This window comes from Astyanax mexicanus, chromosome 16, assembly GCF_023375975.1.
Source record: "Astyanax mexicanus isolate ESR-SI-001 chromosome 16, AstMex3_surface, whole genome shotgun sequence".
In the NCBI taxonomy this organism is placed as follows: domain Eukaryota; kingdom Metazoa; phylum Chordata; class Actinopteri; order Characiformes; family Acestrorhamphidae; genus Astyanax; species Astyanax mexicanus.
Genome location: NC_064423.1, coordinates 20,414,077 through 20,428,597, shown reverse-complemented (window position 1 = coordinate 20,428,597; position 14,521 = coordinate 20,414,077). Strand labels below are relative to the sequence as shown.

Here is a 14,521-nt window from a genome sequence, read left to right as displayed (position 1 = left end):
TCAGGCTGACAGATAATCAATGATTGTGTTTTCTCATCTGCTTTTGAATTTCTTTACATTGCTTCATAATATGTTGCTGTTTAAGATCTTTTATCTGCTTCATGTTGTCAAACAGGTTCTATTTCAGTGATTTCTTGATTCTACAGTTCTGGCAGGAATCAGGCCTGGTTGTAGTTAGTAGTGAAATTGAACTCAGCTTTCCAAAAAGTGTGATTAGTCACAGTTAATTTATGGGGGGCAAACATTTCTTTTTTTTTTTTTTACAAAGGGCTAGATTGGTTTGAATCGCTTCTTTCCTTTAATAAATAAAATCATCATTTAAAAAGTGTTTTTTATATTTACTCAGGTTACATTTGTCAGATATTAAAGTTTGTTTGATTATCTGAAAAATGTAAGTTTGGCAAAAAAGTCAAAAACAATAATCAGTTTCTGAATCAGTTTCTCTGATTTTGCAATTTATAGGTATATGTCTAAATAAAATGAACATTGTTGTTACGGACAGCATTTCTCCCAAATTCCCCAAAAAATATTGTCATTTAGAGCATTTATTTGCAGAAAATGAGAAATGGCTGAAATAACAAAAAAGATGCAGAGCTCTTAGACCTCAAATAATGCAAAGAAAACAATTTCATATTTATGAAGGTTTAAGAGTTCAGAAATTAGTGTTTGGTGGAATAAACCTGGTTTTAATCACAGTTTTCATGCATCTTGGCATGTTCTCCTCCACCAGCCTTACACACTGCTTTTGGAGAACTTCATGCCACTCCTGGTGTAAAAAATTCAAGCAGTTCAACTTGGTTTAAAGGCTTGTGATCATCCATCTTCCTCTTGATTATATTCCAGAGGTTTTTAAATTGGTAAAATCAAAGAAACTCATCATTTGTAAGTGGTCTCTAATTTTTTTCAGAGCTGTGTATGTTTGTAGTTGATTGTATATGTGTTTGGGCTGTTTGTGCAGGAGCTGGTGGTGAAGACGCTGATCGTGGCCGAGCCTCACGTCCTGCACGCTTACCGCATGTGTCGTCCGGGGCAACCACCAGGGAGCGACAGTGTCTGTTTCGAGGTCCTGGGCTTTGACATCATCCTGGACCGCAAGCTCAAGCCCTGGCTGCTGGAGGTAAAGCGGCGTCCACACTGCACTCCTAATCCCCACCCTGCTTTGTTGATTTTAGATCTCGAGAGAGTTACCCTGTTACCTTAAGATGAGGGAAAATGACAGATTTAGTTTATTTTCTTATTTGTGAATGTAAGTTAGTATTCTGGAAATAGAAACCGTGAGTGGCGTTTTTTTTTTGTCTGGAGTATTGTTTGTGTTGAGATTGGAAAAATAACAATAACAGTCATTTCACAGGCAGCATCAAATTGAATTGCGAGAATGGAGCGTAGACTGACATCTGGCTTGGCTTTAACTCTTACAAACAAACAGCATTCGTGTTAGACTTTGCCAGCCACTGCTCTTGCGTGTTTGATGTCTTTGATAGCAGCGGCTTAATCTGCAACCCCTCAGCCCTAGCGTGTGCTTCTGTGAGCTGTAGAGACTTAAAAAATACTGAGGGAAAAGCTTAGACAACAGTGTAATATTTACAAGACTTAAATTGATTCGTATTGATTATCATCATCTACATATCTACAGATGCATCATATATGTGATGCAAATTTTGTTTTTAAGCACCACAGGAGCCTTACATTGCTGTGTTTGGCTTGCTTTTTAGTAGGGATTTATAGAAGTAAAAAAAATAATGAAAAGACAAACCTAAAAAAAAAATAATAATTTGCCTGAATTCAGAATACTGAGCATGTTTTTTTTAATTTTTTTATTTAATTAGGCCACTTTTTTATTTTTTTTGTCATTGCATTACTTAAATAACCTAATGTATTTTTTTCCTGCATTTAAAATAATAATTTAAAATTTAAAAAGTGCTAGGTGAAAGGGTAAAAATATTACTTCATAATAATAAAATAGATTTTCACAATATACAATATTTAACTCTATAAATTTGTATTAAAAATGTTCTATATTGTAACACATTTTTAAAGTAACCATATATTAGAATTAAACAAAGGCAATAGTTAAAGAAAATGATTTTTTTCTAAATCTTTATTTCTATAATTGCTATATATAAAAATATATGTGAAAGGTATATGGATGATAGGTATTACAATATTATTACAATATTGTAATTATTATAATATTATTATATATTATTACAATATTCCAGGGTACACATATAAAAAATTACTTTCAAGAATATAAGATTGCAACAAAAAATATTATAATATAAATTATTAAAATATATAAATTATAATAATGTATTAAAATAAATAATGTATCGTAACAATTATGTAATTTAAATAAAAAAATATATATATATATATACCAATAAAGATGAAGTGCAGAATATTAAATATTTCAACATGTTTCAAATAAACTTAAATAAAAAAATACTTTTTCACATTTTTATTATTATTTAATATATATAACAATAATGTTTTTTACAATGTGTTATGGCACACCCCTACACAATATTAATTTTTACATGTTTGTGAAGTTGGATTGGTAAAACACATCCACCCATAAGTGGGTACTTTTATGCCTTTAAAAATATTTTGAAATATTTTGGTAAGGAAAAAACGAATAACTGGTCTACTAATAGCAATAAAATAATAAAGTTAATGCCATGGTGGACTGTTATCCAATCAGCTACTTGTTACTATGCAGTTTGCTCCGTTACCACACATTGGCTGCTGTTGTTTACAGGTGAGCTGTAATTGGTCTGAATTTTTTATGGTCCCTGTAGTGTTTACGAAGAACGCAGGAGAACGCAGAAAAAGCATATTGTGATGTAGATGGTCATGGAATTGATAACATCTTATAACATCTCATAACATATCATTCTGACTACCTTTAAGCATAAGCTTTTTTTTTTCAGAATGACAGTCTGAAATGCTGTGTGTGACAGCAGTGATATACTGGTAAACATCACTCTGGGTTCTCAGTTTGGGCTGATCAGATCACGTAACCTGAGTCTGATTTTGCTTACGCTACGTTCAATCCACAGCAAGGTCTCTCTTTCTTTCTCTCTCTTTCTCTCTCACTCTTTTTCTCTCTCTTTCTCAGACTCACAGGCAAATGTAGGTCAGGACTGCAGGTTCAGCAATGGCTGAGGCCCACGATCGCTGGAACTCTTTCTTTTTCTTTTTTTTTTTTTTTTTTAGGTGTTGGGGTGGGGGGGGATGGGGGGGTGAGTGTGCAGGGAGGTGGAGGGGAGGGGAGGGAAGGATGGAGGGGGGGGGGGGTAAAATTATGGAGTGCTTGTTCCAGAAAGTTCCATGTCAGGTTTTCCATCTCTCCCACACTGATGTCAGCCAGTTAAAGCATGACCTAAATCCTTTAACCCAAAGTACTGAGCTTTTTTTCTGTCTCTCTCTCTCTCCCTCTCTCTCTCTCTCCTTTTTACTCCAACTTTCACTCAACCCCTCCCTCACTCCTTCCCTCTCCCCACCAATTGACTCTGGGATGTGAAATGCCTTTGGGATAATTATTTGTTTTTGCCATTGCGTAAACCCACCGAGTAAATCTTTATTTTTTTTTCTTTCCAGAAGCTTGAAAGTTTAAATGGACAGGGATTTTTTTTCTCTCTCTTTCTCTCTCTCTTCTTTCTTTGTCTGACGGAGTGATAGTTGTCACGGCTGTACCTGATTCTGAATGTTGCAGCCTCTGAATGACAGTGCTGTTTTCTCGGCTGCTCCCCGGCTGTCTCGGCGCAGGTTTTGTCGGTGCCTCTGTGAACCGGGGGAAGAATGCAAACAGTGGTAGATGCAGGCGTTACACTTCAGCGGTAATGATCCCTCGGTGCTACTAGCAGCCCACCACAAACTCCCATCAATTAACATCCCCGCAAGTTCCGCACAGAGGGGGAAAAAAAGCTGTTTCTCTTTCACGCTACATTTACGGCAGCGAACATTTATTTCCGATTTTGAGTGATTAGTCAAGAGACGGTTCCAAACTCGCAGTCTCCGCCGAGGCGACACAAACTCACTGTAACTTCCAGCATTAAGACAGATCCAGGTTTAGGTGCAGAACTGACACTTTTCACTTTACTATTTACACATATTTAAATTTATAAAACTAAATATTTTTTTCTGTGGATTTTGGTGTCATATTGTATCTGTATAGACATGTACTAATATGTGTAGTTTTTTAACTACTTAATCAAATGAATGAAAAATTTAAAACTATTACATTTTAAATTCATATAATTTCATTAAATTATTTTTATTATGTTAAAATATGTATTCTAAACAGTCATGAAAATGGTAAAAAAAGAAAACAAATAAATACATAATTACGATATGTTTTGAGCAGTCAATATTAAACAAAACATTTAAATAAATACATAAATAAATATGACATGAATTAATATTCTGAGGCATTATGTTGCATTTTACAATTTATTATAATTGAAAAGTGTAATATAATAAACAGAATGAACAGCAATAACAGCACCAAAGAAGAGCAACGACAGCAATTATCATATTTTATTTTATTTTAATATATATTATATTAATTATTGCATTCATTTTAGAATTTTAGAATGAATTAAAATAACCATTCATTGAGTATTATTAGAGTAAGTTTATTATTTATTATTATTTGTAATGTATTATTTTTACTACTTACAATTTGGACTGGTGTAAAATTTACTATTAACGTCAGTACATTACCGGTATATATTTTGTAAAAAATATATATATAATAATAAAAAATATATATATAAGAATAATTTCAGCAGTTCAGTAATAGCTGCCGGACCAATGTTTCAAAAGAATCCAGTTTTTTTTTTTTTTATCATTTATTTTATAATTTTCCTTCCACTGTCCATTTCTACTGCTATATTATTTTGTAAGCAAATTTTCAGCCTTTCAAAAAATCTTTTTTTTTTTTGCTCGAAAACTCAGAAGCACAAATGGCTTACATCACCCAGCAGAGTCTTGGGTTGCCATATTTGTGTCAGCACAGATTAGGCCGCCTCTCTGATGCCAGCCCCAGCCCTCAGCCTCTAATGGTGTTAGCAAGGCCTGCCTTTCCCTGCCTGGCTTCAGACAGCGGGGGCAACCGCCACCCCCCACCTCTCGCTCTGTCCCCAACCCTCCAGAACCCTCTCCAACCCCTCCCACCTGCAGCGCCTCCAAACCTAACAAGGGACTGAAACTTTGTCCCAAATCAATTTCATGCACATATGTACACGGCATGTGAAAGGTAGATGATATATTGTGGAAATGGAGAATACTCCATTTACACCCCTCTTTTCTCATCTCTCTTTCTTTCTCTCTCTCTCTCTCTCTCTCTTTTTCTCTCTTTTGCGTAGCCAAGCTTTATTACACCTTACATTACGGTAATTAAGTTGCAAAGTTGGAAAATTATTTTTTCTTCTTTTTTTTTTTGGCAGGATATACAGACTTAAGAAGCTTTATTTCTCTGTAGTAAACAGCGTTCATTGACATGGGACACAATTACATACATACACACATACACACACACATACGCAAGAAAGAAGGGAAAATAAAGAGGGAAAGAAAACACCCCCGCATAGCGGTATAGCTTCCTCTGCCTCTCAATTAAGTAAAGAAAAACACCACGAACACCATGAACTGAGGCCAAAAAGGAAAAAAAGCACATCTTAAGCAGGCCTAGAGAGTGCTATTTAAATCACGCTATAATATTTACAGCGGCGCTTCCAAGTGCACACCTGCTAAAATCCTTCCGAGCGCCTGTTTCTTTCGCTCTTTCTTCGTCAGATGCGCGAGGAGAACACGGTAGGAGGCGGAACAGCTCCAGCACAAGGCTTGAGCTCGTCAGGCAGACAGCATTGTGGCGCGCCGGAGAAAGAAAGGCGGCTTTTGTTGCGATCCTTATCTTTATTTCCTTGGGTTTTCAACACCGCTTTTTACCTCCCTTTGACATTCAAAACATTTGGGCCATTTACACAAGCTGGGGTGGAGAAGGGGGTGGAGGGTGGGTTTAGGAGGGGGCGTTTGTGCTCCGAAACGTAACTCGAGAAACCTCTGCTCCCGCACATCACCCACGATCTGCGCTAAGATGCGGTTAGCTGTCGTTTGTTCGGTGCTTTTGTGAGCGCTCGCAGTTAGCATTGCTAATTGCGCGCCGGGCGATTTGATGGAGGTTACTGTTGCTAGGAAGGATAGCCCCCTCCAGAGGTCAGGAGGATTCCGGAGGGACGCAAACACCCATTAGTCAAATGCTGTGGTGCAACACCGATATCATTGCCCCCCGGGCTTCTCTCTCTCTCTCTCTTACTCTCTCACTCTCTTCTTTTTTTTCCCCTCCCCACTTTTTCTTTTTTTTCAAGTCTTTCCAGAAGCTGGTCACACTGGAGCTGTTAAGCTGGCATGACGAATAATGCAAAGGCAAGAGGACAGGGAGATATTCGGGGCGGCACACACAGAGATACACAGAGAAAGAGAGATGTGAGAGAGAGATAGATAGACCAAGGGGAAGAGTGAGAGAGAGAGATAGAGAAAAAGAGAGAGAGAGAGATGATAGAGGAGGGGGGGGGGTAGGCGGGTTGGGTGGTGTTGTGAAATATAGGTTCAGGCCGGCCTCGCTGATCAAACGTCCGTAAGGGCAGACTCCGGCTGGGAGGGTGTTTATTATGGTTATGGATTTCGCGTGCTGGCTCTCGCTAGGCTCGCCGCGTAGGCGCGACAGACCGCTCGCCGCGTTCGGCCTCATTAAAGCCCGCCGCACTTCTTGTTTGTAGATTCTACACGCACCCACACATACACATGTTGAAGTGCCAGCACCGTACATACAGTGAGTGCACTGCGTGGACAAAAGTATTGGAACACCTGCTCATTTATTGTTTATTACAAAATAAAGGGGATTCAAAAAGACATTATCTTGATATTGTTGGATAGGAACTGTCTCTACTATCCAGAAAAGGATAGATATTTTAGATACCTTTCTAAAGGGTTTATAAAAGGCTTACAATTAGTTTATTAATGGTTACTAATTAGGTTGTAAATGCCTTAAAAATCATTAGTAATCAGTTATAACACATACGTAGAAAGGACAACAATATAGATGGCTGTGGGTTCACTATTTGGCAAACAACAGGTCATTGTTGCCCTTTCTCCGTATGTGTTATAACTGTTTATTAATGATTTTTAAGGCATTTAGAACCTATTTAGTAACCATTAATAAACTAATTTATAAACGCTTTATAAAGGTAGTCTTATTTTAAAGTGGTACCAATATCTACTGGAGCTTTGTTGTGAGGATGATGTGACAAGCTTAATGCTTTAGAGAGGTCAGGATGTTGTTGGGTGATCAACATCCCAGCTCTTGAACCTCAGTTTCATCATTCCAGAGAACCCAGTTACATTGTGTCTAGGGCTGCAACAATTAATCGATATATTTGACAAAGTCGATTATAAACATCTGTTGATTCCAAATGTTCATTTTTAGCTAATCGCTAATTTGTAGCACTACACAAAGTACTGTGGACACTTACACAGTTTACACTCAACTCGGCCTATGTCTCCAAACATTCCCAAACACAAACACACTTTCCATGCATTTTCCAAGGGCAATATTTTGGACGTTTGCAGGGTATTAAAATCCAGCAATACTCAGCAGTTTTGAAGTGATAGAGAAAGCTAGAAACAGGAGTCATAACCACAGCAAGCAGAGCTGGACGGCATGGTAAATTAATCATTGACTTATCGAATAATCTGAAAAATAGTCGCCAGATTAGTTGGTTACCAAAGTAATCATTAGTTGCAGCCCTAATTGTGTCATGATTTTTTTAAGTTTTAGCGAGGTCTGATAGTGGTTGCCAGATTCATAGGGCGTATATAGAGTTGTGTGTATTGGGAATACATAATTGAATGCATTAATTAAATGCGCAAATGGGTGATCATGATTGTGACTGGTGGTGTCTGGCTAGAATTGTCCATACGAACAGACTAGTGACTTTAAATCACAGACATCATATACGTGTATATTCAGTGCAGGAGGCCCCATATGCATATTTCACAGATCAGTGCAGCATTCTTTAGCTTATGTGGAACATGACAGAAGTCATGGGATATGTCAGTGTAAGTTGTAAGCATTGCCTTTTCTCATTTCCCCAAACACATTCAGTGATGTTAAGGTCTGGATTCATGTGTTCTGAGAGCAGTAGCAGCTCCAGCACTTTGATTTGCAGATGTTCTCAATTCTCTAGAGGTTCTTTATCAGTTTAACAAAAACTTTACTATTTAAAGATTCTTCTCACAGTGGAAGGATGGACAAAAACACCTAAAGATGTTCCCAGACCTGAAGCAAGAGTGCATTTTTGTTTTTTGGTAGCCTACCAGGTTTTTTTTCTGTATCTCAATTTGAACTTAAGTAATAAAACTCTGATTAACTCGACTAATTCTCAATTTGACTGGAAATAGAATAAATCGAGGGTGGTTCCAGACTTTTTTTTTTTTTTTTTTTACAGTGCTGAAGTAAAACATCAGTAGCAGCTGTAATAAAGCTCAAATTTAGCTTGTGCTATTGCGTTTGATTTCTGAAGCATCACTTTAAAGCTGTGACCAGCAGCAGCAGCAGCAGCCAGTAGAGTAATTAGACCTGTAGTGGTGGGTTGCTGGGGGGCTTTTGCTCAATGACAGAAGAGTTAGCTAGCTGGGATGTGCTTCCTCTAGGCTAGCGCTTAAAAAACACACACACACACACACACACATACACACTCGCACAAACACACACACAAGTGGACGGCCTTCCCTCTCACTCGCCCGTGAGCCAGGGGGAGGGAGCGTGGCTGTTGTGCTTGGCCCCCGCAGAAGAAAGAAAGAAAAAGAAGAGAAATAGTCACATCAGTGGCGATTTTAGCCGCCACATACAGAGACTGTGAGTTCCACACACACGCTCACACACAGACATACACACACACAGACACAGTGGCGTGTGCTGCTGGTGTTTGAGCCGAGAGGAACACTCATTAGGGTTTGTTTAATGGGAGCTGTGGCCTAATCGCCACCCTGCGGAATGGTGTGGGGGAGTGTGTGTACTTGTCTGTTTGTGTGTGTGTGTGTGTGTGTGTGTGTGGAGGGAGGGGGGTGATTGGCAGCCACTAAAGTTTGTTGTGAGCAAGAAACATTTGTTGGGATGATGTCTAGCCAGTGGTCTCTCTCTCTCTCTCTTTGTCTCTCTCTCTTTCTCTCTCTCTCTCTCTCTCTCTCTGTCTCACACACACACACACACAGCATAACTGTAATGTAATGTCCACAGTATTACCAAAACATTACGGTGGGTGTTACCTAGGGCTGGGCGATATGGCCCTAAAATTGTATCATCATATTTAATGGTATTTTCGTGATAACAATACCCTTGGCGATATGACAAAATATTGAATTAAAAAATGATTTTAAGAATACACTACTGCAACATAATCAAATTTAAATTTTATTATTGCATATGATATGATATGGCACACCCCTACGTAAGATAAAAAAAAATACATGAATTTTATCAGGTTTGCAACAGAAGTCAATGATACAGAATGTCATGATACTAATAATGTACTCCAAATATCTCCATATATGCAGGATTATCGTAAAATAAATGATACTAAACTGATATAATCTGTCTCTAGTAGATTTATAGCGGGAAATGAGAACAGTGGGAATTAAAAACAGCAAAAAAGTAGTACCCTGATGTGATAGTTAGGGGTGGGTGATATGGTACGATATTTCAAAATATAATATCGTTCATGATGTTGAAAAATGTTGATGATATTATTGCGTACGTTATAATATGGCACACCCCCAGTGTTACCCATTGCCCCTGTTTCCCTCTCTCTCTCTCTCTCTCTCTCTCTCTCTCTCTCTTCACTTTTCTCTATCTAGCTGTCTGTCCATTCATCCATTCGAAAAAAAAAAATCTCCAAAAGAACAGCTTATCTTCCCAACTTATTTTATTTTAGATTTTTTGTTATCTTTTTTCTGTGTTTCTTAAGCCTTTTTTCAGTTTAGATAGTTTAGATACTTTGACTTGAACAACCCATGAAACAATCATAGACTTCCATTCACCAGTATTTTCATAAGAGCCTTCTTAAATTCTTCTTATGTCCTCAAGAAAAGGTCTATGTCAGATTCATGATGTGTTTAAAAAATGGAGAATTATTCATAGTGGTGGATCCCAAATTCCTTCAAAAAAGAACTATAGAAAAAAAGTCATAATTTGAACTAGGGGTGGGCAATATTATATCGTATACAATATATCGTGACACAGAAATATTGTGATATTAAAAATCCATACCGTGATAATAGAGATGTTCTGTCTTAAAAGTAGTCTATTATTTACTGTGAAGCTTTAAGTGTATTTATTGTATATTTGTTTTAGTTTGCAGTTTATATGCATGCACTAAATATTCTGCAATATTTTTAGCTGCATTATATTATTTTATGCTATATTATTTATTTTGCCACATTATGGTTATACTTTTATACTCTTATACTATATTCCTGAAATTAATTAATTATTTTTCTGTTTTCCTATATCGCCAAGTATATCGTTATCGCAAAAATACCCTGAAATATCGTGATATTATTTTAGAGCCATATCGCCCACCCCTAATTTAAACACATTATAATTAACTAAGCCCTTTTTGTAATTAAATTAAGGTGAATATAATGTTATTATAATTGTTAGTATTATGATACAAAGAATGAGACGTAAGATATGTTTTGCACACAGATAGATACACACAGGGTAGCTTGCTTGTACAGGTCAGTGGTGTTGTAATAGTAAAATTGTGAAGTGTGTTCCCCGCAGTGTCTCAGGTGGGGGGTGTAGGGATGCAGGTTAGAAGTATTTTCTTCCTTTTTTTCTCATTTCTTATATTTCTGTGATTTCTGTTCATCAGCTATTACTGTAAGGTTTGTCTAAAATCTAGAAATCTTTATATTTTCTGAATGCGTTTTTTAATGTGTGTTAATGTCTGAATCTCAGTGCTTTCACAGTTCTTTCATAGTGACCGCTCTGTCCTTTCACTCCGAGCAGTTCCAACTTTCTTTTGTATCAGTTCAGACTTTTTCTGCATCCAGACTGTGGTCACTGAGCCTGTCCTTGGTCAGGATATTGATTGGCGAGTCTCGTTTTAGGGTCCTCATCATTCACAACAGGTCACTTTGAGTTTTAACTTCATTCTCCCAGTGCTGTTGCTGGTTATACTGTGTCTCTCTCACTCTCTTTCTCTCTTTCTGTTTCTTTTTGTCCAAATTCTCTCTTTCTCTCTCGCTCGCCTTCCACCTCGATTATTTCAAGATGAGTTTGGCCGTCTTTTTGCCTGAAAGCTGACACAAGCCAGGCCTGCGCTCTTTCTCCCGGTGTGGAGTGAATGAATGGAAGTGATCTGCATCAGAGAGCGTACACAAACAGAGCCCCATTTGAAAGCGCTCTCAGACGTGGCCGTTTGATCTCCCGGCCGTCTCCGCAGCCTCCTGACGGCCATTTCCCCCGTGTTGCAACATGCAGCTCCAACCTGCATGCCTTGCATGACACATGTCTGCAGATGCCTTTTCTCTTACAAAAACTCAAAAGGCAGTTATAAAAAAATATATATATATTATGTTCCCTTATTTATTTATTTATTTATTTATTACAGCAGATACAATTTTTTAAATCTATTCTCTTTTTCTTACTAAGTGTGTTTGTATGAGAGGCTGCTTAAGGCCAGCATATCTGTTAATATACACTGGTATCATAAGTAAAATGACATTTAATTAACCTTTTTTAAACCTTTTTATCTACTTCATAGCTCAAATAGCTCATCACTCAAAATCCTTGTATCTTCAAAGAAACGTTTTCCCTTTTTTTTGCATTATTTTTCACTTTCCTGTACATTTTTATTCTTAGGGGCTGTGTATTGGTATGAACCTGGTAATATAAAACATATTAATATTCAGGGCTTATGATACAAAACATAACAAAATATTGTGATATTGTAAACAAAGAACACACCCATGGTATATAAAAAAACATTTATAAAAAAAAATTTTATTAAAAAAAAATATTTCTAATGTTCTCATTTCATTAGAGTTGAACTGCTAGAGTTGAACAAATAACTTGCTACCTGACATACTGTATTTAACTATAAACTTAATAACAAATATATGCTGTGTTTTTGACAATAATTAATATTGCGTTCATTTAATATATTAATAATTTTTACACCAATTGATAAAAAAACAAAAACAAATACTTGACAGCATAAATACAGCTCTGGAAAAAATTAAGAGAGCACTTCAGTTTCTGAATCAGTTTCTCTAATTTTGCTATTTGTAGGTATATGTTAAACGAACATTGTTGTTTTATTCTATAAACTAAAGACAACATTTCTCCCAAATTCCAAATAAAAATATCGTAATTCTTAGAGCATTTATTTGCAAAAAATGAGAAATGACTAAAATAACAAAAAAAAAGATGCAGAGCTTTTATCAGATCTCAAATAATGCAAAAAGAAAACAAGTTCATATTCATAAAAGTTCAGAAATCAACATTTGGTGGAATATCTTGGCATGTTCTCCTCCTCAAGTCTTACACGCTGCTTTTGGATAACTTTATGCTACTCCAGTTCAGCTTGGTTTGATGGCTTGTGATCATCCACCTTCCTCTTGATTATATTCCAGAGGTTTTCAATTTGAAGCTCATCATTTTTAAGCTGTCTTTATTTATTTTTTTCCGGAGCTGTATGTTATACATTATTAAAACAGTCAGAACAGAAAATTCTGGGACATTTGTAGGCAAAAGAGCTCTTACTCAAAGTTTCATACTTTTCTTTTCTCATTTTTTTTGTAGTGAATTTGGTTATGCATGCTTTGTGAGCCTAAAAAAACCCTGCATGAATCAGAATTTGTCAAACTTTTATTTTTTGACTTCCATGAGATTTGTCACTGTGTAATCATGAATTATGCAATGAGTGCTGAATATTATCAGATACTGCTTTTTGTTGTCCTTGCAGTGTAATATAATCACCCCCCCCCAGTACACCCAGTTTGATTAGCTAAGCCCCTCAGTTACATTCCTCTGGTTCTGATTAATCTGTACAGCTCTCTTTTCTCTCTCTCTCTTTCTCTCTCACTCTCTCTTGATGGCTCTCGCTCATTTTACTTTTGTGTTTTTCTTTCTCCTGCGTTCCTATTGGCTTGGGTAACTCTAGGTGGCAGTGTTTAGCTTCCTCGTGTGGCGCTGGGGCAAGATTTATTAAAAAATGATTACAGCCATCCATTCATTTGTCTGTCTTTATCTGGAGCTGGATAAGGAAAGGAGAAACTCCTGAAATTCCATTTTTCCTGAAGCTCTTTAGAAAGCAGACACCTTAAGCGCGGACAGTGGAAGAGGCATGGAAGTCGTTTGGCCATTTATCACTCAACTTGAGAGGCTGGGCTGTGTGTGTTTGGCCTTGACTGTGTTTTTGTGTTTGTGTGTGTGTGTGTGTGCGTGTACATGTGTGTGTGTGTATGGAAAGCCTCCGCAGTCTTTCAGAGTAGGTGACCTCAAGGGCTGCGGGCTGGCGAGCTCCCTGACCCTTAAAGTGCATGACGACGGCTATTGGGTTTCAGTGCTGGTATTAGCCACTCGAAATGCGACAAAAAGAAGAAAAAAGTGATTGATAACGATGTGAAAGTGGAGCCGAAGCTGCCCGCTCTCACTTTTTCTCTCTCTTTTTCTTTTTTCCCCGTCTTTCTGATTTGTATTGCAGCGGTCAGTCTGTCCTTCTGTCTGTCCATCCGTCTCGGCGTCCTGGCTTTCAATACCCATATTTTTTTTTTTTTTTTTTTTTTTAGGTTCCTGAGAAAGCAGTGTTTGTTTATTCTCATGTGGTCACGGTCCTGCCTGCTAATATTACTGTCAGATTAATCATGCTGACAGCTCCTAAATACCAGCTGGATTCCTTCCCAAATACTGATATTAACGAAAATAATTAGAATAGCGATTCTTAGGTTGTAAAAAGATCCGTCAATTTGTCTGTAACCTTTTGTTTTGCCTTTCAAGTGTCTGTTTCTTTCTTTTTCGTTTGCCTCGACATTTCAAGAGCGCCTATTTACTTAGCGTCTACATTTCCTCGACAGAGAGACCTTCAGAGGGTCTTGTGTAAAAATTCAGCCCCTGCTGCACTTGCAATCAAGATCGTTAGCTCACTAGTACATCAAAGTAAACTCCAACCAAATGGCTGATACATGTGGGACTAATCGCGCAGAGAAATTGAATCATTGAGGCTTCATCTCTCAGCGCTGGCCGCTCGCAGGACCACTCACTGTTATTTATGCATCAAAGCCTGAGATATTCAGGTGGGGAAGTGGAAACTAACGACTGAGTCAATATAGCTTACTGCTAATGCGATCTGTTAATTGGACTGTGTGTTGTTTAGCCAAAAAAAAAAAAGGAATTGGTGGTCTTCAGTTCTGGTTTTTGTTTTTTGATAGAGATGCACAGAAATGTACATTT

The 14,521-nt window shown here is 37.3% G+C and overlaps 1 protein-coding gene across 5 annotated transcripts in view; it reads left to right on the top strand.

Moving 5' to 3' along the window:
* Positions 1 to 14,521, top strand: part of ttll7 (tubulin tyrosine ligase-like family, member 7) — a 113,076-nt gene that overhangs the window by 40,675 nt on the left and 57,880 nt on the right. For all 5 annotated transcript variants that reach the window (XM_022669748.2, XM_022669747.2, XM_022669749.2 and 2 more), the window contains exon 9: positions 959 to 1,117. In XM_022669748.2, coding sequence (XP_022525469.2) covers positions 959 to 1,117 — 159 coding nt within the window. The remainder of the gene's footprint in view (positions 1 to 958; positions 1,118 to 14,521) is intronic.